Source organism: Theropithecus gelada, chromosome 4 (assembly GCF_003255815.1).
Source record: "Theropithecus gelada isolate Dixy chromosome 4, Tgel_1.0, whole genome shotgun sequence".
Classification (NCBI taxonomy): Eukaryota; Metazoa; Chordata; class Mammalia; order Primates; family Cercopithecidae; genus Theropithecus; species Theropithecus gelada.
Window position 1 is genome coordinate 92,293,564 of NC_037671.1, and position 27,655 is coordinate 92,321,218.

At 34.7% G+C, this 27,655-nt stretch overlaps 1 protein-coding gene across 6 annotated transcripts in view; it reads right to left on the reverse strand.

The window, feature by feature from the left end:
• The window catches only part of EPHA7 (EPH receptor A7), a 185,983-nt gene that overhangs the window by 101,885 nt on the left and 56,443 nt on the right, over positions 1 to 27,655 (reverse strand). For all 6 annotated transcript variants that reach the window (XM_025382592.1, XM_025382594.1, XM_025382589.1 and 3 more), the window contains exons 4-5: positions 16,561 to 16,716; positions 15,015 to 15,350 (exon numbers count right to left, since the gene is read on the reverse strand). In XM_025382592.1, coding sequence (XP_025238377.1) covers positions 15,015 to 15,350; positions 16,561 to 16,716 — 492 coding nt within the window. The remainder of the gene's footprint in view (positions 1 to 15,014; positions 15,351 to 16,560; positions 16,717 to 27,655) is intronic.

Consider the following 27,655-nt stretch of genomic DNA (forward strand, 5'->3'; position numbering starts at 1 on the left):
ACTGATACAAATGTTAGCTACAGTTAATAATTCAGCACAGATCCTCTACATACAAAATGACATGCAGATTGGTTACACCCAGAAGTGAAAGGTGACTCAATTTTAATATCATTTTCATGATTACAATAATATATAGGTTTCTTTGATTATGGAAGTATATTTGTGATGCCAAATATAATTTAATTTATTCACAATATCTAAGAGAAAAAAATTCATAGGCATACTTTCAAGATTTGGAAGGCCTCAGATCTCTTTCAGGGTCTGCCTGGTGAAAAAGGCCCAAGACCCATTCAAGCACACATAATTCTGAAGGTCTGCCTGCCAGCAATAAAGGCCGAAATTGGATACTTGGTGAGATTAATTACCTAGATAGGGCTTGATAATGCAAGTCAAATGGGAATGTAATTAAAGTGCACCTTCCATGAAAATTATTCATTGCTGATGGATCAGGTGACAGATAAATCAAAAGGCATTTTTTTTTTAAGCCTACAGGTTAACTTGAAGCAAGTCTTTCCTCTTCTTAAAACTCTGTAATTGCAGGTGTGGAATTCACTCTTGCTGTCCTATCCTCATCATGATACCATAAGACAAAAAAGTAGATTGTAACGTAATCTATTAGAAACAGAAGCCAATAGAAAAACTATTAGGACCATGGTTACAAACAAAAGGTCACCTAGACTGGAACCAGTTGGCTGGCAGCTTTCAGAAGAGAATATCACTCTATGCTCATACTATAATGGGGATTGTAACCGTAAAAAAAGACAAGTGATGAATTAATAATTTGACTAGTCCCTAGGGTGCAATTCTTACAGATAAAGGCATGCTGGAATAATCAAATAGAGTTATAAATTAGATAAATAGAATGGCACAAGAAGTATTTTACATTGTAATTATTAAAGTCTTCCTGGATGTGCTGTTAATTCTTTATTGCCAATACATTTGTTTACAGTGTAAGAACAATAAAAAATACCATTTTATAAGGATGGCAGGGTAATTTTAGTTACCCAGAAGGATACTAAATCTAACTTCTATATTGAGTTATCTTATATATGTTTATCATGCATCTAAGTGAAGAAAGATGAAAAAATGTCCAGTTAAATGACAGTTATTAGAAACTATGGCTTTACATGTTATTCATTAGCCTACTCTAACTAATGAACACGTCTTTACTGATATGTGTAAAGAAAACACATATTGTCTGCAAGAACAAACTTTATGCTGAACAAGAAAATCGTGTCATCCAGCAGATGGCATATGAAATTCACAAAAAAATCAATTACTATTAGAAGAAATAATAATAACCTAAGCATAAAGGTTGAACACTTTTTGTTCTTTGGAAAATTTTGAATAATACTTATCTACAACAGTTATTACAAACTCTCAAATAGTCATCTGACTTCTCCAAAACTTTATACTTTTTAGTTGAAACTTGAAAAACATCCAAAATTTGAACTCAAATTCCTTCAACAATCTATGTGTCCCAGGATCACATAAAAATACTTCAAATTAAAACATAATCAAATGTGTATAATCACTTACATGCAATTAAAAGGATAACTGCAGATGTTTTAACCTAGTTCTAAGAAAGAAATACTTCTAAAACTGTATTAAATAAAAAAAATTACAAAGTAACTCTTTTTACACAGTGAAAACTCCAGAAATAAAACAAATTCAAAGTCAAACACATGATGTAGATTTTAGATATGTAAATTGGATACACAGGGTTTATGTTTGAAGTGCTATAAATTTAAGTGTATAAAAATGTATCTGTCAGAGAATTATCTGTTTATAGTTCTTCATTCCTAAAGGTTATGAATTAAAATTGAAACAGGCATAGCAAACACCCAGTGCATTTTATCAGGAGACATTGCTTTTTGCGTTCCCTGCAGGTTCCAGTTAGTAACTTAATCCCAGCCAAACTATAAAGTAAACTGTTCATGATTTGTTAGATTAGCTGATGCTTGTCCAGAAAAATGCTCTGAAAAAAGAGTCACCAGGACACTATAATTAAGATCCATTCATCCATTTCATCCTTGGATTGAAGTAAATAATGAAACATCAAAGTAGGCAGGCAGCAGTCTAAAGGAGGTCAGCTGGTGTATTTTCAAACATAACACCAGTGTTTAATGCAGCAGGTGTACCAGAAGTCACTTACAAATTATATTAATATCCAATGTTTGTTGAAATAAGATAATGGCTTTCTGTTCTTTGTTTATATAATTTTCAAAGATAAAGGAAATGTGTCTAAAAATAAAAGATTTATCAGTATTAACAAATACTGCACATAGCAAAAGTAAAATTTCCAAATTTTTAGGTGGTTATACTTTTTATATTGGCAAGTACATGATATGGAACATATAATTTAAAATCTACTGGAGAAAGAAGAAAAGATATATGTTTATTTATTTATCTATCTATCACCTATCATCTATCACAGCACAGTCTCTGTATTAGATGTGTATAAACAGTCATTTGATTTTATAGCATTTAATATTAATGATACTATATTAGATGAGAGATAGTTATAAACACATAGTTTATCTTTGTAGAATTAACATCTTTCCTTTTATGACCTTTATTTCTGAGATTATCAGGTTCTCAACAATGAAATTTATGTGAGGCTATATTTGGGTTCTTGGTGATGTCAGGGATGTGAGAAAATAGGATGAGATGTCAAAACAAGGAGAAAACAAGGTTATGATAATGTATTAGAAACTAACAAAGGCAGTACTTTTTTCCAAATGTAATTCAGACTCATTCTTCTGTCTTAAAGTCTTTACCAGTCTGATAAATGTTGTATGAAATCAGCATAAAGTAATCTATTACAATTAAATTCAGCCATCATTGAGCTGAATACTCTACTACGTATGCCATAGTGTCAGGCTTTGCTTTAGACCATGGTAAAAATATCATTATGATATTTTTCTACCTCAAGTTATCAGCAAAAACTGCTTCTCATGGTTCCAAATTTTCAAATCCAGTAGACTTTCTTGTGTCTTCATTCTATTGACCTCTTGTGACACTTGATTCTATGATCAACTTAATGAGAAAATGTCCCTTCCTTTGGTAATTGTGACAGCCCTCTTATTCAACTGGCCTGGCCACCCCTCTTTGGTCTTTGTCATGTGCTTCTGAGATTCTTCCAATTCTTATTTGTTTTCTCAAAACTTTTTGTCACACTTTTAAATTATAGCTCCACTCCTCTTCTGAGGAAAGGCCACTCATTAACTCACCATTTATAGGCATAAGGTTCCTAAATCTATAACATTTAAGCCCTACCACCATTCTAATGCCCATTCTCTTAGGAACATACATGTACTCATAAAATATATGAGGTTAAAGAACATATATTTATTATTATCTATACATGTCTATACCCATAAACACATCAGCTCACAGTGGTATAGTCTGACGTAACTAGAGTTAAGGGTGTTGAGTTTAAGAATATTAGCAGTATTTGAATAATGCAATAGTGATATGGCTTAACCAGTTTTGTTTTTATCATCATATACAATTTCCATTATGAATGCTATGCTCAGACAACATTCTGCATCTTTCTATATGCTGAAGTTAATGATAAAATATTAAAAATTAAGGCACTATCTGATGTCAACATGCTTTGGATAATTAAGAACTGCATGCTTTAAAGCTATGCTAATTGTTTTTCACAAATCTTCCTCTGTAATCTTTGTGTCTTAAACAAAGCAAGTAGCTACATGTCTGTATGTACATCTCTGCCACGTATTTTGTCACAGAACATACATCATCTGCTCTGCCTTGTCCCTGACTAAATTTGTTAGGTTGTAGCAATTATCTCTCGCTTTGTGATTGACCTATTTGTAAATTAAGTGCAGGAAATTTGGGTAATTTTTCCCAGAGTTCTTACCTCTTAATTGATCCTTATTCATTGCTTACACTAGTACAAAGGGAACCAAAGCCATAAAAACAGTTAAAATTCAAACACGTAACAATCATGCTTCAGCAGTTGAAATTGACAGATCTGAAAAACAAGATCTTGATAGTGTTCTCTCCTTTACCCTATTACTTGGATCAGTTGGTTAAAACTGTTAATGATTCTTGTGGATCAATGCCTTTTCCTTGTAACTCTAATTTACTGCATTGGTGGATTAGTACAGATTTTTTTTGGATGGCTCTGCATCATTCCACCAGATTGCTTGTCTGGATCAAATTTGCTTCAATTCATCACCAACGAAGCAACGGATAAAATAATCAACATTTACTCCCTCTGAACACTTGTACTGAAAACAGAACAACAACTAAATGCCTGTCCTAATTTAAAGACAATCTCCTATCTTTCACCTATATTTAATAGCTTTCAAGGCTATGTCCCTTAGCTGATCCAGAGCTGAAAACTGTGTATATGATTGACAGTGGCAGTGCATAGGAATTGGGACTAGGGGAAAACCTAAACAGTACTTAAAATTAATAGACCCATGTTTTTATTACTGTCGTCATCATTATTACCAATTCATATTATGTGTCTTTGTCTTTACATGAATAATGTATGAAATTACTATCAATTGGCTTTTCATTCTGTGAAATGCAGCTTATTGATTTCTTTCTCTTAAATGAAATTTTTCTGAAACTGTATCTGTCTCCACAATGCTACCGCTTCAATAACACTTAGAGAAATGGGCAGGATAGCTAGCTACATAAAAACTAACACACAACTCATAGAACAAAACCTGTTTGTACAATAGAATCAAGCAAATCAGGTAACTGGTTTCAGTCAAGGAAATATTAACCAAAAACACTTCTTTAGTCAATGTATATTGGAAACCTATTACAAATGTGTTAGTTTGTATTCTTGTCATGGTATTACTATAATATAACATATTCATTATTTTATGATTTATAATTATTTAGTACCTCCAGAAAAAGAGATTGAATTCAATATATATTTACCTAAGGTTATGCCCTGAAAAACTTTGCATATGTTATTTAAGTCTCTCCTGTTAACTTGCTTTTTGTATTTTTCCCCTGAAAGTAAAGAGCATGTGGTCCAGTTAGTCACATTTTACTTAAAACAGATTTTCTATATATCACTTGAACAAACTTCTTTACTCTAAAGGTAAAGTGGCTATTTATTTGTAAATATTATTTTAGTAGATGAATATTCAGCTTACTTACAATGTCTACCCCATAAACTCACAGATGCAAAATAAAGGATCTTCCATTAAGGGCAATACATGTAATAAGAATTACCCTACATAATTCCATCATTGTGGAATATTCCATGATAATGATCCTAATGGGAAGTCATATTTTTTGAAGAGGATGCTTAAATTTAGCAAATTACAAATTTATATCTCCAAAATATAGAGCTATAAACACTTTCTCCTACGATAATCGTGAAATGATACTGACTTCTTAATCATGTAGAAATTGTTAGGTTAAAATTGCCAAGAATTTGACAAACTTACCCAAGCTTCAAAACTAAGGAACAAAATTTATAATAAATTTTATATTGGGTGTTCTGTTACCATCAATGTATCACCTTCTAAAATTTATTAGATGATTAACTGGCTCTGTTAAAAAATAAAAACCTGACTTGGACGTTGAAAAGAAAACATTATTACTGGTCATTTTCTGGTACTTATAAAGGTACTGTACTAAACAAGTTTTGTGTTTTTTTGAGGGGAAAAATCATAGAAATGTATAAAATTTCTACAACTGTCATTTCTTGTCCCATAAATAAAATTTTACATACCTTAGCTGTCCTCACGCATATGGAGAATAAAGACTTTTCTTTAAAATAATTGGATGGAATTAAATTACCTCAGGGATGAGTATTAGTCTGCATTCGTTGCTATAAGAAAATACCACAGACTGAGGGGCTTAAGTGGAAATTTGTTTTCTCACAGTTCTGAGGATTAGAAGTCCCAAATCAGGTCCAACAGATTTCAGTTTCTGCTGAAGCCTCTCTTTCTGGCTTGTGGATGATCATCTTCTTTTTATGTGCTCACATGGCCTTTCTCAGTGTGTATGGAGGAGAGTATAGAGTCACACTGGGGGTTAGGGCTTCAGCATAGGAATTTTAGGAGGACACAATTCCGTCACAGCAGTAGAATAACTGGTTATTGTCAAAAATGAACTACTGCTTCCCAAGTATGTAAGCATCATTATTTACAAAGTAGCACTTTCAAGACCAAAGAATTTAAGAAAAGATAAAGAAGCATTAAATAGGAAATATGAGAAGTAACTTAAAACACCCTATACTAGGATTTTTTCAACTGTCTACTAAGAGCATGTCCATTCAACAGTATGCAGATCAACTTGTCATCATAATGTCAACATAAGCCTATTTCATTACAAATATTAACGATATCAGAAAAGGACAGATTTGACAACTCAGAAAGATACTGGGACTGGAGATCAGGGAGTTGACGTGGCAGGGTTAAGGTGTGGGGATGAGAACACAGGTTACTTAGAGGCGTTTCCTTATGTATGTTTTAATTGAGAATAGTCATGGCACAGTGATGTGCTGTAGCCTTAAAGCTGTCACAAAACCAAAAAAAAAAAAATACAAAAATATCAAAACCTAAGTATACCAAACTATAAAAAATATTAAAATAATGTATGAAAAGCTGATATTATTTTCCTAGGTAATAATGAAAGCATTCTAATCCTGATCTCTGTGCTTCTACATATTCAATGTTATATAAAAGATATAAATTAATTATATTTTCAACAAGCTTTCAAAATATGAAGCATTACAAAAGTTTTCAAAGTTAAGGTTTATTTGTATCTTTATTATTTTATAAGAAGGTTAAGCTTTTGTTTAAAATTTCTGCTTAAATACTACATTATGGCTGTAAACAGTTTAAGATTTTAAATATATTTACAGTTTTAGGACCAAGTTGCAAAATGACTATACTTGAAATTATTAACTTATGTACTAATTGCATAATTTAAATAACATTATATCATTTGAATTAAATTACTGTCTTCTTTAACAACCTAGTCTAAGAAATTTTCTTTCCATATTATGGTATACAAAGAATTTATATATTCAGCCAACAAATATTTATTAACCATCTACCCTGGCCCAATATGTTGATGGGGTTAGAGAGTATGATCAAAAGTACCACAATTTTCTTATAACATGAAGCCTAAGAGGAAAGATAAACTTTTCACAACTAACATGTGAAGAATGTTACAAATATATGATGCAATTAGTATAAGACCATATCACAGAAACATGTAATTTTCTCTTAAACTTACATTATAAATTCAGAATGTGAAGATACTGTGCAAACATATGGGCCTTTACATGGAATCAACATATTTTATACTATGCACTACATAAATCCTGGTTATTAGTATTAATGTCAACATGGTAGTATGTTACCTAATTAAAATTTTATTAAAATAGTATCTAAAATATCATCCTTTTTGTATGTTTTAATAACTTACAACCACTAAATAAAAATGTAAATATATCTATATATGTTTTCATATATATGTCACAAAAATACTTAAATATTAAATAAATTTCACTAACAGTCTAAAGTTACTCCTTGTTTAAGCAAAGCATATGAATTACTAAAATGTCGTGCCCCGCAGCATGAATTAGAATGACTAAATCCTGCACTTTCGGATACCTCAGGTTTATAAAATGTCTAAATATAACAGAAACGCATATTTTGAAAGTTTACTGTTAAAGGAAATTTATTCGATTGATTTTCTGCTGCAGGTGGCATAGGTGCGCATATGAATGTACGTTTTAATAACAATAACACTATCTCTACAAAATGGTTCCTGTTTTTTTGCATTTATGTATTTTTAACCTAGTGATAAAACAATTATGTCTTGTTTCACCCTGTGGAGAATGCTGTGTTTAATATTACTTTATATAATCAGTAAATGTTGTAAAATAAGAAAATATATTTTCTCAATATCATGTTCCTTTAAAATATAAATCAATCTTATACATTCCTAACAAGCATAAAAATATACAAATTTAATGGAATTGATTTACTTATTTAAAGACATATAACTTGATGTGTGTCCATTAAATCATTGAAAGGAGACGATCTACACTAATTTATGAGAAAACAGTCACAATTGAGTCACAATAATTCATGTCAGTGAAGCTATTTCTGACAAATACAGAAAATGATTGTTGGTTTTGTCTTTTTTGGGAATAATTTTGCTTATGTATAATGTTATATCACATGACTCAGATTATATTTCATCTGGTACATTATATAAACATTACAAATCAAAGTAAAGGGAATACTGAAGCAAATCTTTATTTTGACTGAGCAATTAGATCTGGGCATTGAAAAACGCAGGAAAGTCAGTCAATTTAAAATATGCAGGGCTATTTTTAAAGTTTCTTGAAGAAGGATAATAAAACAGCAATGAGAAGGCAAATGCTATATTTAGCAATGCTATCCCACAAAGATTACATTTGTTAATATTCTCAGGAAATAACACTTCTTAGTAGGTCTCCTTTTCACTTAACAGCTCTTATCACTGGCCATTAAACCAATCTGCAAATTCTCGTGTAATGGATTATGGAGCTACATTTTTAAAGATAGCACCCTATGATAAGACTGCATAAACACTTAATAATTTTGAGGTAAGAAGTGTATTTGATTGCAATCATTTGGGTCATCACTATATAATTTACTGTGCGACCTTTGTAAAGTCATTTGAACTCTCGAAATTTTACTTTTAAAATGATATCAGTTCTTGTCTTAACAACTCCACAAATTTAGTTCAAATTTTAGTACAATCTGTGTGCGTGTCATATAAATCATTTATCCAAACACAACAAAACTGATGATGGGGAAAGAATATAGTTCTGTTTGAGAGATTCTAAAGAGACCTTTGAAGATAATTAAGATGTCTCCACACCATAATGGCAGATTCTTTGGCGCTTTCTTATATTTTCGGAAACTGTATTTTTTGTATGTTTTTCCCACAGTAATTAAGACTAGGCAGGATTTTTTTTTTTAACAAACTACTATATGTACTACGTGAAATGTACTGTGGAAGATCACAAAAGTTTAAGTTAAACCAGGGTCAATCATGTTACTTGCCTGTTCAAAAACACTCAGGTTTCCCTCCTATCAGAAAAGATTATTTTCCTAAAAATAAAAATTCCCCAGTAATCTTTCCCACAAATCTTTGTTCATCCAGTTCATATCATTATTCCATAATCACACTCTGAATGCTGCCCCTCTGATTCTTTTGCATAATTTAACTCTCTATAATGGATGTTGTAATGGGCTGCCCACATTTTCCTTACAAAAGGACTGAAGAAATTATTTGCCAAGCTGCCGAGATATTTGCCAGAAAACGGGCCTCAGTTCCCTGCCTCACTTAGAATTTCCTTTCTGAAAACACCTTGCTCCTTCCTAGGAAAAACTGCAACCAATGTCTGGACAACATAGACGTATAAAACTGTCACCTAGGGACAGCCTGAGGGTTCATTACAGGTAGAGGACTCCCCATGGAGTTGGCTGAGGATTCCAATGAGACCCCATCACAGCTCAGCCCTGCTCTGCTCGGCCCTGCTTGCTTCCCTTCTTTCTGATGGTATTGATCCCAAACATTTTTCCTAATAAAAGTTGTATATGCTAATCTCTATATAAGTATTTGCTTCAGCCTGGGGAGCCCAACTTGAGAAACTATCCCTAACTTATTTCAGGAGGTTTCAGTTTTCATCCCAATTCCTTCCCGATGCTTTCCAGAGCATTATAATAGTTATCACTCTCATTAAAAACTGTAGTATATGTACACTATCACTCAGCTATTAATAGTGTGCAGTGAATAGTGTAGCATAGTGATAAGTTTGTACTGTATACTGAGTTATTACTTTGTTTATTTAGTTATGAATATATGAGGAGCTCTGAGAGGTCTTATATTCCAAATCTCTCAGTTGCCTATGGGGACGATATGAGGCCAAAAAAGATAGGTGACTCAACTTTGACACTCTTTTCATGCACATTTTACATTACATTTCAAAAAGTACCAGGAACATAGTAAGTATTCAATAAATAGTAATTTTTAAATTATTGCTCTTATTATTGTAATTGTTTCAGTATGGTAACACACCTTTTTATTGTAATAAACGTACCTGGAATTAAGCTATTAGCTCAATTTTTACAATATGTCGAGTCAGACAGTGTACCACCTGAGGAGAAAATTCTAGTATAAAGAGGTGAAGTAACTTGTCTAAAATTATGTAATTATGTCATTTAATATCAAATAATATGTCTTTTCTATTAATGCCTTAATGGTTCCACTCTTGTATAATGATTTAATTTTTCTAGTTTTCACATTGGCCTTAATTCCACAACACTTTTTGTACAGCTAGTATGCAGAAGAGGCTGTATTTGATAGTGGTGACACAGATAAACATGACACAGTTACTGACTTGAAGGATAATTGCTAAGTCATCTGTGTCCCTTTGAGGAGAGACCACATATTATAATTGCTTAAATAATCCCAGAGTGAATGAAGTGTTAAAGAAAGAAACAGCATTTTTTGAGTGATCTGTTTTTATTAACTTTCATACTTCTGCATACTATTTCTGTGCTACCATAACTTAGTTTCAGGAAGGAAGATAGTGGCAATTACCATGTTCTGATTAGAGAAAAGGGGTAGTATTCTTCTGGGCCTAGAAGAGGATTTACTTTTATACTCTTACTTTTATATCTGGCAAAAGCACATCCATTCTGACACTCTAGATTGACTGACTCATTTATGTAAGGGCTTTTGTTTTTTCTCTGAATGAATCATTCTTTCCCCAGAGTTTTTGTATTTTGTTCTCAATGTTGTTCTACAACATTATAATAAAGTGTTGTATTGTTAGATATTTAAGAAAAGAACCATTTCTTACCTTCTTATTCTTAGCATCCCCCATAGTGCTTGACATGCACTAGGTACTTAGTCTAGTTGGCCAAACTAATATTAAAAAGCAGCACTTAAATAGTGCTTAAGAATGGAAAACTATGGAATACTATGCAGCCACAGAAAAGAACAAGATCATGTCCTTAGCAGTGACATGGATAGAGTGGGTGGCCATTATCCTTAGCAAACTAACACGGGAAGAGAAAACCAAATACCACATGTTCTCGCTTATAAGTGGGAGCTAAATGATGAGAAAACAGGGACACACAGAAAGGAACAAAACACACTGGGGCCTCCTGGGGGGTGGAAGGTGGCTGGAGGGAGAGAATTAGGAAAAATAATGAATGGGCAGTAAGCTTAACACCTGGGTGATGAAATAATCTATACAACAAATTCCCATAACACAAGTTTACCTATGTAAGAAACCTGGACTTGTACCACTGAACTTAACATAAAAGGTTAAAAAAAGGCATTTTTTAAAGAGAACATTAAAATATAAGGAAGAATAAGGGTCATAATGTCGTAAATTAAATACATATGTTTTTCCCCTACTTCTATATTTTAAAAAATATCTCCATTGTATGTAACTTGATCTTTGTGACTTCAGCCTTAATAGGTCAATATAATTACTAACAAAACGATAAGAACAAAAATGTATGGTTCAGCCAGTTTGTGTATGGCATGTTCATGATAAGTAAGTATAAAACTTATATAAATATGAACATTAAAATATCATGCTTTTTCAATACAAGTCTATCTTAAAGGTAAAATCATTGGTTCACACAAGAACCTCAATCATAAGATAATTGATAACTACATAAGTCATAGTTTTTACAGGCCAAACAAAATTAATTTCTCCTTCTTCCAACGTTATAATACGTTAGCTGCCAATTCTGCACTCATATTATTTTCCCTCATGTTTCTCCAGATAAAGAAATTGGTGCATTTTGCCTTGACAGGTTCCCAGAGAGTCACATAAAAAGAGGACTAATTGGCATTCATTTTGCTATTCACTGCATTAGCATTTTTATGGCAATGTATGAGCTTAGTTTTCTTTAATAGCATCTCACTTAACACGATAATACAGGGAGGTAGATATTATTTTATCCCGATTTTTTCTTTTTCATGCGGAGCTTTAGTGATCGACCCAAAATGTATATACCTCCTAGTGGCAGACTAGAAACTAGAGCTCAGGGCCCTTAATATTAATGGGCCTATTCTTCCCGTGAGCAAAAGATGTTCAATACACTTCTACTCACACAAACACTGGTATAGGGTCTTGTGCTCCAAACTCAAAACTTAACAGAAAAGGAATTACAAAGTGCACACACTATCTTTAAAGCACTGGCTGATTATTTGTTATTCTGACTCTCTAAGCTTTCCCAGAAACATGAAATTCTCTTAATAAACTCTTTTATGCTAGGCATCAGTGGATTGCTGAGGAGAAAGATAACCAACCAGAAATACAGACTTCAATTCATTGTTGAAGTGATTTCAGCATAAACTGGGTTGGAAAGGATGCTATTTGTTTAATGGAGAATGATAATTTCAAGGGTTTTACAGGGTTCCTTGGATAGTTTTGAATTCGGACCAAGTTTCAAATCACCCCCCTTTAGGAAGAACAAAAATATGGTAATGGAGGGAACTGAGTATACTCATGCAAAAGAACAATAATCACCAACACATTCCAAATTTCCTCTGTTAGAAAAAGCTAACTGTAAATTCATGAGTTTTAGCATTTGAGATGTAGTCAGACAAGGCAATCATGAATTACTATTTTAATATAAAAGTGCAAACCTATTTTTTTAACCTTTATGTTTATGTTATTTAATAAACTTATAGGTATTGTTTTTATCATTTTTTCTTTTTATTGAGGTATAATTTAAATACCATAAAATGTACTCATTTTAATATATGATTAAGTATTTTAGTACATTTACAGGGTTGTATAACCATCACAATATATCAATATATTTATTGTATATTTAAATCAACCTCATCCACAAATAAAGCAAAACAAAACAAAACAAAACCCTCCAGCCAACCTAGTTTGTTCTTAACCAGAAGGGAATCAATATCCAAAGCCATTTTACACAACATCTGTGAAATATTTGATTCCAGAAATTTACAGAAATTTGATAATATATTTAGCCTGTATAGTATTAACTTGAGAAATCAAATAATAGACATTTTAGGAACATGAAAAGACATCCCCAAAGTGGCCAATTTGGCAAACACTATTTCTGGTATCAGTTCAGCATCTCCTGGTTATATTCAGAAATAAAAATGTCACTTCTTGATATTAGCAGGAATAAAAGAATGTCATTCTAACTTAGTAGAACTAAGTTTCTATTAATGCTTCCAAAAGATAGCTCTTATGTCAAAAATCATAAACCTAAAACGTTTCAAATCCACTCACTGCAAAGTTATGAGACAAATTTATATATAAAACAACACAAGTGGAACTATCTAATGAAAACAGCATTTAAAAAAAATAGTATAAACATTGCTAATAAAAGAGGTAAGTCTAAAATAAAATAGGGAAGTCCAGGTAATTAGCTAAATCACTTACTTTTTGTCTAATTATCAAATATTTACATTTCTATGTTTTACCCTCCGATATCTGCTCTTAAATAGGAGATCTGATTGAAACAGCCTTTGAAATAAGCATCAGAATGAAACCTTTAGAATAAAAACCCACTAATCTGTTCAAAATGGTAAGCCTGAGATCATCTATATAGTTTTCATTATGTAAATATAATTTAAATAGGTAACAGTTGGTTAAAATTGGCATGGAAATGAAGAATAGTCTGTGAATATAGACTAAAATGAATAATAGATTATTATCCCAGGAATTTGGGATAATACTGGTTGCTTTTAGACAGCCAGCCAAAGACCAAGAGGACCTTGTTATTAGCTTATTACATTGTTCACACAACACACTACTCTAGTGAAGGCCCGATTTTAATATTGCTGATAACATAGCACTTTGTTGCATTTTCTACATAGCATCTATCTTCAGCAATAAGAATTTTTCAAAAGACTGAGAAAGCCCCTAATTTCTGAGATTTTCTTCAGCAGTAAGATTTTTCTGAAGGTTTGGAACGTCTCCAATTTGTATTTTCCAAAACATACCTAACACAACAAGGAATAACTTAAGGCGGGCATTTCAAGTGCCAGTAAGAAAATAAGTGAAGACTGCTTTTAGGCTAAGCTACAAGTTCACAATTATCATGGTTATTCCATTTCTTCTGAAATCCTCATGAAATCTGCCATTTATTCTAATATAAAAATGGAAATTAATATGATCACAAATCTACTGATGAACTTAAAATTCCCTCATGCATATTAAAATGCAGACTTGTCATATATTACAAAGATCATAGTCTATGTAGTAAAAAATTGGGTAACATTATGTGAGACAATGAAGCCAACTCTTTCATTATTCCTAATTATCATGTAGTTTGTGATCATGAGCATACCAAACAAAAAGGTAAAAGTGTGAATATATCCTTTACTTCATTTTGACCAACATTTTCACTCCCCTCCTCTAGATCTTTCAGTAAAGTTATTTGTTTTATAGCAGTCTTAAGGGTTTACAATTTTATCTCTCTCTTTTTTTTTTTTTTTTTTTTTTTTCGGAGAAAGAGTCTTGCTCTGTCACCCAGGCTGGAGTGCAGTGATCTCGGCTCACTGCAACTTCTGCCTCCCAGGTTCAAGTGATTCTCCTGCCTCAGCCTCTCAAGTAGCTGGGACTACAGGCGTGTGTCACCATGCCTGGCTAATTTTTGTATTTTCAGCAGAGATGGGGTTTCTTGTTGCCCAGGCTGGTCTCGAACTGCTGACCTCGTGATCTGCCCACCTCGGCCTCCCCAAATGCTGGGAGTACAGGTGTGAGGTACTGCGCCCGGCCAATTTTATCTCCTTTCATTTCTCCTGCCAGATCTCTGAAGATGTTAATGAGTACACTAATGGTATAACAAGCAACAGGAAAAGTTAAAGCTGTAAATAATCAACAAGCTGGAAGAATCAAGCTCTGTGTAGAGAAACTAACTAAATATTTAAACAAGACATCTCATTTAGGTAGTCACATTATTCCATTCAGTGAAGATAAGCACAAAACATACCTGCTTGACCAGTGGTGATACTAACAGCCGCAAAGAGCCTCTGGGATCGGCTTAAGTCAGAAACTCCATTTACAGCTTCAACTTCAAAAGTATAATTAGCGTGGGCTAGCAGGTCCATGACAGTGACATAGTTATCCTCTAATCCAGTCTGTTGGGGCATGTATCCAATGTTACTCCCACACGGAACACATTCGCCTTGCTCCCAACTGCACCGCTTACACAATATTCTGTAGGTCACATCGTTTCTTCCTCCATTGTCTGCAGGAGGACTCCATTCCAAACTTACTGTGGTTTGGTTGATGTTGAAAATGAGGTTCTGTGGTGCAGATGGAGGCCCTTGGGAAACCAAGAATAAATAAATAAGCAAAAACAGAAAAAAAAAAAAAACATGCAAACAAAAAGAACAAAAGGATCCGTGCAGGGCATTAAGCTTAGTGGCTCAATTACTGAAGAGAAAACGAGTTGAAATGCTCTCTTTCACATAAACATTTCATTACCTTTACTAGAGAAGCTGTATAAAAGCCTCCTTGAATTAACTTGGCAAGAGGCTTTATTTATTTTCCTTTTAATACGTCAAAATGAAAACAGGATAACAACTGTCTTTGTACTTTTGCCACAGTCTTTAGCTATTTTTCTTCCAAGCAATTAAAACAGTACAGTTAATACACCTAAAAAAAACAGCTGTGCAGTAGTTTAAAAATAGTTCTCCTTTTAACCATATAACGGGGAATACATTTATTCATTTTAATGTACTCAAGAATGATTTATAGCAATGTCTGAGATTGGCTTTGGATTTGGGTCTCTCAAACATTCACTAATTGAAGAACCAGGATGTGAAGTTTGCTCTATTTAGTGAGATCTGCTGTATTTAGTAATGGAATTTTAATTCTGAAGCCATTACTTTTTCATAACATTTAATATTCATGCAAGACCCTAGTAACTTATTATTTTTTTTGAGACGGGGTTTCATTCTTATTGTCCAGGCTGGAGTGTAGTGGCACAATCTCGACTCACTGCAACCTCTGCCTCCCAGGTTCAAGTGATTCTCCTGCTTCAGCATTCTGAGTAGCTGGGATTACAGGTGGGCGCCACCACACCCAGCTAATTTTTGCATTTTTGGTAGAGACAGGGTTTCACTATATTGGCCAGGCTGGTCTCGAACTCCTGACCTCAGGTGATTGTGATCCCCCCGCCTTGGCCTCCCAAAGTGCTGGGATTACAGGCATGAGTTACTGTGCCTGGCTGACCCTAATAACTTTTAATTTTACTTATGATTCTTATGAGATACATGTGAAAAATGTTATTAAAATGCATCTTAATTTTGCAGACATGGAAATAACACCAAAGTTGATGTAAGATATATTTATATTACTAAACCTGCTTATGAAAAAAATATTTTCTTATCTTAATATTTTAAAATAATTTTCATATTTAAGTATAATTAAGAACGTATCACAAATTCAGTATCTGTTTCATTGATGTCACAACAGTACAAATGAGTGGAAGGGATTGGAAAGTCCTTCTTTACTTTCATAGTACAACTCACTTGTGCATGCAACGTACGGTGGGTCAGATGGAGCCCTGTAATACCCATCTTCACATTCACATCTGGAGGAGCCTTCTTTATCAGAAAAACTGTGAGTTGGACAACGAGAGCACTGAAGATCTTGAGAGGAAGACTTGTAGAACCCACGGCCACAGGCTGGGTATGCAAAAGAAAGCAAAAATTGAGACATGAGAGCAAATCGATCTTTAAAGAAAAATTGTATTACTTAGCAAGGAATCAAATATTAAATTTGATGTAAGAAAAACAAGCTCTTTATGATAAAATATTCATTTTAGGGTATTTCAGTAGCCAAATGTTATGATAGTTCATTATAAAACAAAATAATAGAAACAAAATGATACAGCAAACTTGCACCTGCAGTTGGCATCAGGCCAAAGTCTACAGCAGAAAACTGAATACAGGCATAATTTATTTAGACAAAACCTTAGAACATTTAATTCTGATATATAATTCAAATTTAACTTTGATTTCAACATAATTAAGTTGTTTGTTGGTCTGCATTAGAACACTCCAAGTTATGTTTTCTTAATATAATATAGCTTTAAACTAACTTTTGACATGTTGATTTGGTTCATGTTGAAAAATATTAATGTAACTTTAATTACCAGACTAGAAATAATAACTATGTAAAATTTTTCACCTGAAAAATGATAGAACTATATTTCCCCAAATTTTCAGGAAACTCCAAGATACAATTTCAACCAATTTAAGTTATAAGGCAGGTTGGTTTCCACTAAGTGAACTTCTTTGTTACTAAAAATAATGAAATCCTATGAATAGGAGATGGCTGCACCACCAGAAACAAGGGGAAAGCCATCAACGGCAAGTAGATTATGGCCCTGTTTGTCCTCTGCTGAGAGAGGGTTAGGATGCAATCACACTAACACAGCAACTGTTCTCAGCAACGAACAGAGATGGACAGAGAGCATTTCTGCCACCTCCTAATGAAGTTGCTCTTATTCATTTAGATTCTGTAATTAAATCCAGTAACAGTGTACCATTTAATATCACTGGACATTTCATATATTTATATTTATCTTCAATGAAAATTTAGCAAGTTATTTTTTCATTATTTCAATAATTTTTATTAATATATTATATATTGAAGAAATTCCATCTATTCTTCATATTTATTAAATTTTAGTAACCTTCATATTTAGCAAAAAGAAAATTATATCTATGAACAAAAGCTAGGGAAAATTTAACATAAATAAAAATTTAGCATTTAATTTATTGGCTGAAAGTTTGTTTAATATTCTCTACTTGGGTATTGTGCAGAAAATTAACTACGTTTTTCACTCTGGGGGACATGGAAAGCAGGAATAATCCTAATGTACTGAGATGTCATAGTTTCCAGAAAACGGTTGAGTCATCCCTTAACTTCTGTTCAAATGCTGAATTTTATTGCACAATTTCGATATATTTGGGAGCTCAAAATAATTTAGGGGGCATTAAGAAAGTACATTTACATTAACAAGACAGATATTTTATATAATTTAAAGATTCAATTTAAAGATATGTTATGTTGTGAATATAGATCCATTGATCAACAGATAGAAGAAAGATAGATAGATAGATAGATAGATAGATAGATAGATAGATAGATAGATAGATAGATAGATAGATAGATTTATACAGGGCTAAAACCATCTCATTGTAAATTTATGACCCACTATTGCCCTCAGAAGCCAGTTGACTATGTTGTCTTTAGTTGGCTTCTCAATTAATACAACAGGAAAGCAGTTACAAAAAACATTAGGCAAAGAAGCATAATGCATCTTCACTTGCTTTCAATAGCAATTATTACAAATATAAGGCACACAGAGAACAATGATATTGATTACTAAATATTATAACAAAAATATAAAACCTTAAAATGTTCCTAAAGATATGATCTTGTCACATTAAAAAATAGGGTTAACAGAAAGGATAAAGCGTTTAGCTTAGACTTCTGGGATGGAAATTCTTCTTTTTTAAAATATTCACTTATCTTGTTTTATGTATTATTTGCAATTCAAAGATAAGCGACAACATTCCATAAAACATAGAAGGCAACGCTTTACTCACAACTCTCTGTCTGAGACATCAGGCCTGGAGAAGTAAAACAAACAACCAAAGTAGACATACAGACCAAGAAGAGGTGTGTGCTGACAAGTTTTTGATGACATCGTGTGTATGTTTACTGTTTTACAGGGCAAGGAGATTATGGGGGGACAATGGCAACATGATTTAACATTTCCAAAATGATGTCTACTATTGGAATTCTTCAGAATTCTCATTCTCCTGTTGCAAATAAAAGCCTCTAAATAAAGGCCGATTCCCTTTTTCCCACAAATGAGGTGCAATCCTTGCTCAACTTACATGATTTCAAGAATCTATATGATACCTAATGCAGAGAAATTTCAAACTCTTATCACTTAACTTTCCAATTACATTGAATTTTGTTACCCTTTTAGCAGATGGGAAAACAGATTTAAAGCAAAAGTAACCTGAGTTCTTCAAATAATTCTGTCTAGAATAAAACTAGATTTAAAACACAGGGCTACTGTCACTCAGCCTTATGCTATTCTACCATCATCATTTACTGTTAAATGAGCCAAAGTTTGACACTTACGTAATGGGACTCATGGGCTTTAGCTACCCTAAAAATTAATTTTCAATGGATCCTTATTATTTTTATTATATATTTTTACTAATTGAAAGCTATCACTTTAACTTAGAAAGCTATGAAATAATATCTTAACATACCTTAAGAAGAGATATTAAACTGATATTCTCAATTTCACTATGAATTTGACACTGATGATACCTGCACAATTATGGAATATATGTATGACTATCATTAAATAGATAAAGGCAATACCGGAAAAATGTGATCATAAAAGTCTTAACATTTTTTCTTTGAAGTAATATTTTGCCTCAGTTCAGTTACTATTGAAAATAATAAGTTGAAGCAAGCCAGTTTTCATTTGATCTCAAAGGAAACTACCAATTTAGAGTGATTAAAAGTACGTACAAAAGCGTTGGAGCAATGGTGTTGAGAGCAAAGCCAAGAACATGCAAAAACAAAAGCGGTACCTCTTAGGATAACAGTGATCCACTGGGTGGAAAAAGATTGAGAAAGCAGTAACAGATGCTCTTAAAATTAGAAATTGTGATAAGGTATCTACACAAAATACCTACAGTGAAATACTCAGTGAGATAAAGCAGGGTAAAGTGGCATATCTGAGAGATACATACATACAGGAAAGTTAGATGAGCTCACCAACTACTCCCAGAAAAGCTACGTGAAAATCGAGGCAATTTCTCCTCTCTCTAAATGCAGCTGGTTTTCTGGAAACTACTAGTAAAGTCTTCAGAGGTAAATGCCTTCTGAAACCTTAGAGATAAATTCCCTTCATACATAATTATGAAATATACAACAACAACATTCTAGGAGTTGTGCAACAGCAGTTTTACACATTTTTCCTCTGCTTTATTTCTCAATTTGTTCAATAGCACGTAAACTCAAAGCAAACTTTAATTGATATAGCATGTGCCCTTTGATATAGTATGTGTTCTATGGATAAAGTTAGTTACCTTAAGAAATATAGCATTGGAACTGTGTCTTTTGATGTTTTTGCTTTTCTAACTGAACATTGTTTTAAAAGTAGTTTCACGACTTTATCTTGGGGGCGGAGCAAGATGGCCGAATAGGAACAGCTCCAGTCTCCAACTCCCAGCGCGAGCGACACAGAAGACCGGTGATTTCTGCATTTTCAACTGAGGTACTGGGTTCATCTCACTGGGGAGTGCCGGACGATCGGTGCTGGTCAGCTGCTGCAGCCCGACCAGCGAGAGCTGAAGCAGGGCGAGGCATCGCCTCACCTGGGAAGCGCAAGGGGGAAGGGAATCCCTTTTCCTAGCCAGGGGAACTGAGACACAACACCTGGAAAATCGGGTAACTCCCACCCCAATATTGCGCTTTAAGCAAACAGGCACACCAGGAGATCATATCCCACACCTGGCCGGGAGGGTCCCACGCCCACGGAGCCTCCCTCATTGCTAGCACAGCAGTCTGTGATCTACTGGCAAGGCAGCAGCGAGGCTGGGGGAGGGGCGCCCGCCATTGCTGAGGCTTAAGTAGGTAAACAAAGCTGCTGGGAAGCTCGAACTGGGTGGAGCTCACAGCAGCTCAAGGAAACCTGCCTGTCTCTGTAGACTCCACCTCTGGGGACAGCGCACAGCTACACAACAACAACAACAACAACAAGCAGCAGAAACCTCTGCAGACGCAAACGACTCTGTCTGACAGCTTTGAAGAGAGCAGTGGATCTCCCAACACGGAGGTTGAGATCTGAGAAGGGACAGACTGCCTGCTCAAGTGGGTCCCTGACCCCTGAGTAGCCTAACTGGGAGACATCCCCCACTAGGGGCAGTCTGACACCCCACACCTCACAGGGTGGAGTACACCCCTGAGAGGAAGCTTCCAAAGCAAGAATCAGACAGGTACACTCGCTGTTCAGAAATATTCTATCTTCTGCAGCCTCTGCTGCTGATACCCAGGCAAACAGGGTCTGGAGTGGACCTCAAGCAATCTCCAACAGACCTACAGCTGAGGGTCCTGACTGTTAGAAGGAAAACTATCAAACAGGAAGGACACCTACACCAAAACCCCATCAGTACATCACCATCATTAAAGACCAGAGGCAGATAAAACCACAAAGATGGGGAAAAAGCAGGGCAGAAAAGCTGGAAATTCAAAAAACAAGAGCGCATCTCCCCCGGCAAAGGAGCGCAGCTCATCGCCAGCAACGGATCAAAGCTGGACGGAGAATGACTTTGACGAGATGAGAGAAGAAGGCTTCAGTCCATCAAATCTCTCAGAGCTAAAGGAGGAATTACGTACCCAGCGCAAAGAAACTAAAAATCTTGAAAAAAAAGTGGAAGAATTGACGGCTAGAGTAATTAATGCAGAGAAGGTCATAAACGAAATGAAAGAGATGAAAACCATGACACGAGAAATACGTGACAAATGCACAAGCTTCAGTAACCGACTCGATCAACTGGAAGAAAGAGTATCAGCGATTGAGGATCAAATGAATGAAATGAAGCGAGAAGAGAAACCAAGAGAAAAAAGAAGAAAAAGAAATGAACAAAGCCTGCAAGAAGTATGGGATTATGTAAAAAGACCAAATCTACGTCTGATTGGGGTGCCTGAAAGTGAGGGAGAAAATGGAACCAAGTTGGAAAACACTCTTCAGGATATCATCCAGGAGAACTTCCCCAACCTAGTAGGGCAGGCCAACATTCAAATCCAGGAAATACAGAGAACGCCACAAAGATACTCCTCGAGAAGAGCAACTCCAAGACACATAATTGCCAGATTCACCAAAGTTGAAATGAAGGAAAAAATCTTAAGGGCAGCCAGAGAGAAAGGTCGGGTTACCCACAAAGGGAAGCCCATCAGACTCACAGCAGATCTCTCGGCAGAAACTCTACAAGCCAGAAGAGACTGGGGGCCAATATTCAACATTCTTAAAGAAAAGAATTTTAAACCCAGAATTTCATATCCAGCCAAACTAAGTTTCATAAGTGAAGGGGAAATAAAATCCTTTACAGATAAGCAAATGCTTAGAGATTTTGTCACCACTAGGCCTGCCTTACAAGAGACCCTGAAGGAAGCACTCAACATGGAAAGGAACAACCGGTACCAGCCATTGCAAAAACATGCCAAAATGTAAAGACCATCGAGGCTAGGAAGAAACTGCATCAACTAACGAGCAAAATAACCAGTTAATATCATAATGGCAGGATCAAGTTCACACATAACAATCTTAACCTTAAATGTAAATGGACTAAATGCTCCAATGAAAAGACACAGACTGGCAAACTGGATAAAGAGTCAAGACCCATCAGTCTGCTGTATTCAGGAGACCCATCTCACACGCAGAGACATACATAGGCTCAAAATAAAGGGATGGAGGAAGATTTACCAAGCAAATGGAGAACAAAAAAAGCGGGGGTTGCAATCCTAGTCTCTGATAAAACAGACTTTAAACCATCAAAGATCAAAAGAGACAAAGAAGGCCATTACATAATGGTCAAGGGATCAATTCAACAGGAAGAGCTAACTATCCTAAATATATATGCACCCAATACAGGAGCACCCAGATTCATAAAGCAAGTCCTTAAAGACTTACAAAGAGACTTAGACTCCCATACAATAATAATGGGAGACTTCAACACTCCACTGTCAACATTAGACAGATCAACAAGACAGAAAGTGAACAAGGATATCCAGGAATTGAACTCATCTCTGCAGCAAGCAGACCTAATAGACATCTATAGAACTCTCCACCCCAAATTGACAGAATATACATTCTTCTCAGCACCACATCGTACTTACTCCAAAATTGACCATATAATTGGAAGTAAAGCACTCCTCAGCAAATGTACAAGAACAGAAATTATAACAAACTGTCTCTCAGACCACAGTGCAATCAAACTAGAACTCAGGACTAAGAAACTCAATCAAAACCGCTCAACTACATGGAAACTGAACAACCTGCTCCTGAATGACTACTGGGTACATAATGAAATGAAGGCAGAAATAAAGATGTTCTTTGAAACCAATGAGAACAAAGATACAACATACCAGAATCTCTGGGACACATTTAAAGCAGTGTGTAGAGGGAAATTTATAGCACTAAATGCCCACAAGAGAAAGCAGGAAAGATCAAAAATTGACACTCTAACATCGCAATTAAAAGAACTAGAGAAGCAAGAGCAAACACATTCGAAAGCTAGCAGAAGGCTAGAAATAACTAAGATCAGAGCAGAACTGAAGGAGATAGAGACACAAAAAACCCTCCAAAAAATCAATGAATCCAGGAGTTGGTTTTTTGAAAAGATCAACAAAATTGACAGACCACTAGCAAGACTAATAAAGAAGAAAAGAGAGAAGAATCAAATCGACGCAATTAAAAATGATAAAGGGGATATCATCACCGACCCCACAGAAATACAAACTACCATCAGAGAATACTGTAAACACCTCTACCCAAATAAACTGGAAAACCTAGAAGAAATGGATAATTTCCTGGACACTTACACTCTTCCAAGACTAAACCAGGAAGAAGTTGAATCCCTGAATAGACCAATAGTAGGCTCTGAAATTGAGGCAATAATTAATAGCCTACCAACCAAAAAAAGTCCAGGACCAGATGGATTCACAGCTGAATTCTACCAGAGGTATAAGGAGGAGTTGGTACCATTCCTTCTGAAACTATTCCAATCAATAGAAAAAGAGGGAATCCTCCCTAACTCATTTTATGAGGCCAACATCATCCTGATACCAAAGCCTGGCAGAGACACAACAAAAAAAGAGAATTTTAGACCAATATCCCTGATGAACATCGATACAAAAATCCTCAATAAAATACTGGCAAACCGGATTCAACAACACATCAAAAAGCTTATCCACCATGATCAAGTGGGCTTCATCCCTGGGATGCAAGGCTGGTTCAACATTTGCAAATCAATGAACATAATCCAGCATATAAACAGAACCAAAGACAAGAACCACATGATTATCTCAATAGATGCAGAAAAGGCTTTTGACAAAATTCAACAGCCCTTCATGCTAAAAACGCTCAATAAATTCGGTATTGATGGAACGTACCTCAAAATAATAAGAGCTATTTATGACAAACCCACAGCCAATATCATACTGAATGGGCAAAAACTGGAAAAATTCCCTTTGAAAACTGGCACAAGACAGGGATGCCCTCTCTCACCACTCCTATTCAACATAGTGTTGGAAGTTCTGGCTAGGGCAATCAGGCAAGAGAAAGAAATCAGGGGTATTCAGTTAGGAAAAGAAGAAGTCAAATTGTCCCTGTTTGCAGATGACATGATTGTATATTTAGAAAACCCCATTGTCTCAGCCCAAAATCTCCTTAAGCTGATAAGCAACTTCAGCAAAGTCTCAGGATACAAAATTAATGTGCAAAAATCACAAGCATTCTTATACACCAGTAACAGACAAACAGAGAGCCAAATCAGGAATGAACTTCCATTCACAATTGCTTCAAAGAAAATAAAATACCTAGGAATCCAACTTACAAGGGATGTAAAGGACCTCTTCAAGGAGAACTACAAACCACTGCTCAGTGAAATAAAAGAGGACACAAACAAATGGAAGAACATACCATGCTCATGGATAGGAAGAATCAATATCGTGAAAATGGCCATACTGCCCAAGGTAATTTATAGATTCAATGCCATCCCCATCAAGCTACCAATGAGTTTCTTCACAGAATTGGAAAAAACTGCTTTAAAGTTCATATGGAACCAAAAAAGAGCCCGCATCTCCAAGACAATCCTAAGTCAAAAGAACAAAGCTGGAGGCATCACGCTACCTGACTTCAAACTATACTACAAGGCTACAGTAACCAAAACAGCATGGTACTGGTACCAAAACAGAGATATAGACCAATGGAACAGAACAGAGTCCTCAGAAATAATACCACACATCTACAGCCATCTGATCTTTGACAAACCTGAGAAAAACAAGAAATGGGGAAAGGATTCCCTATTTAATAAATGGTGCTGGGAAAATTGGCTAGCCATAAGTAGAAAGCTGAAACTGGATCCTTTCCTTACTCCTTCTACGAAAATTAATTCAAGATGGATTAGAGACTTAAATGTTAGACCTAATACCATAAAAATCCTAGAGGAAAACCTAGGTAGTACCATTCAGGACATAGGCATGGGCAAAGACTTCATGTCTAAAACACCAAAAGCAACGGCAGCAAAAGCTAAAATTGACAAATGGGATCTAATTAAACTAAAGAGCTTCTGCACAGCAAAAGAAACTACCATCAGAGTGAACAGGCAACCTACAGAATGGGAAAAAATTTTTGCAATCTACTCATGTGACAAAGGGCTAATATCCAGAACCTACAAAGAACTCCAACAAATTTACAAGAAAAAAACAAACAACCCCATCAAAAAGTGGGCAAAGGATATGAATAGACATTTCTCAAAAGAAGACATTCATACAGCCAACAAACACATGAAAAAATGCTCATCATCACTGGCCATCAGAGAAATGCAAATCAAAACCACAATGAGATACCATCTCACACCAGTTAGAATGGCGATCATTCAAAAGTCAGGAAACAACAGGTGCTGGAGAGGATGTGGAGAAATAGGAACACTTTTACACTGTTGGTGGGATTGTAAACTAGTTCAACCATTATGGAAAACAGTATGGCGATTCCTCAAGGATCTAGAACTAGATGTACCATATGACCCAGCCATCCCATTACTGGGGATATACCCAAAGGATTATAAATTATGCTGCTATAAAGACACATGCACACGTATGTTTATTGCAGCACTATTCACAATAGCAAAGACTTGGAATCAACCCAAATGTCCATCAGTGACAGATTGGATTAAGAAAATGTGGCACATATACACCATGGAATACTATGCAGCCATAAAAAAGGATGAGTTTGCGTCCTTTGTAGGGACATGGATGCAGCTGGAAACCATCATTCTTAGCAAACTATCACAAGAACTGAAAACCAAACACCGCATGTTCTCACTCATAGGTGGGAACTGAACAATGAGATCACTTGGACTCAGGAAGGGGAACATCACACACCGGGGCCTATCATGGGGAGGGGGGAGGGGGGAGGGATTGCATTGGGAGTTATACCTGATGTAAATGACGAGTTGATGGGTGCAGCAGACCAACATGGCACAAGTATACATATGTAACAAACCTGCACGTTATGCACATGTACCCTACAACTTAAAGTATAATAATAATAAATAAATTAAAAAATAAAATAAAATAAAATAAAACATAAAAAAAAAAGTAGTTTCACTATATTTATAAAAATTAGGGATACACATAAAATTTGTTTTAAATATTTAATTACTTTTGTAAAAATAATATTTCACCTCTTATTTTAATAACAGTATTTTTCCATGATATCATGAAGGCCTAGGACTGATTCTTTTGACTGTTCTTTTAGACCTTAGGGCCTTAATAAATAAAATAAGCTCATTATCCTAGAGTTAAAACCTGTAATCTCATAAGATTTCATATGTTAAGCAAGTTTTTGCTTAGTCTGTTCTTTAAATGCAAAACCATCAAAGAAAAAGGAAATCTAGAAAATATATGAAACTTCTATATACCAGAATAATAATATTATTTACTGCAATATATCTACTAAATTATATTACAACACATTAAATCATAAGATCTGCTATATTATTTACTGTTATGAAATAAATGTAGTTTATTATATTTAATCTCAACTATTTAAATAATATATTACCCCACAAAATTGATTTAAATAATATTTTTAATTCAAAATTTTTAACAAAGAACATGAAAGGCAATCAGGTTTCCCATTTATAAATTAATTATTTAAGAATAAAAAAGCACCAAAATTCTGAAATCAAATATATTTAAACATACAAGAGAGTTGATACCAAAACCTTCTATGCTGATTCTCCATTAAATTCTCCTAACAATCACATATTCCATAGTTGTCTTGAATAGATGTTTTGTTTAAGCAATGGGATGCCAGGCCTCTGAGTCTATACTTGGCATTATGCAGTCGTGGACCAATCAGGGTACTCGTATAACAACTGTAAACGAACAATCCTAAAGGCCATCCAAAAGCCATACATTTCCATGCCTCTTTAGCTTAAGCAATTAGGTAGTAATGGAATGTATCTTGTTTCTGAATGGGGGTGCAGATATCCATACTTGGTCCAGTTCTTTAGGTTTATGACCTATAGGTGCATGCTTGGGAGAAATCTTACCTGATTATATTTCTAAGGATCCCCCTTCCCACAATCTTGTTGCTAGAAAATCCACCTACTTCTAGAGTTCTTTTACAGCCAAAAAAGATTTCCTGATCCTTAATGGACTCATTTTTTGGAAGTCTTAAGCACCAACTTTTATCTCAGACATACTTCACACCATCCTGAACATTAAGGCACTGATAATCCATATCTTGCTTGGCTATCCTCCATGGATGCACATTAGGAAGGCTTTGATAGGACA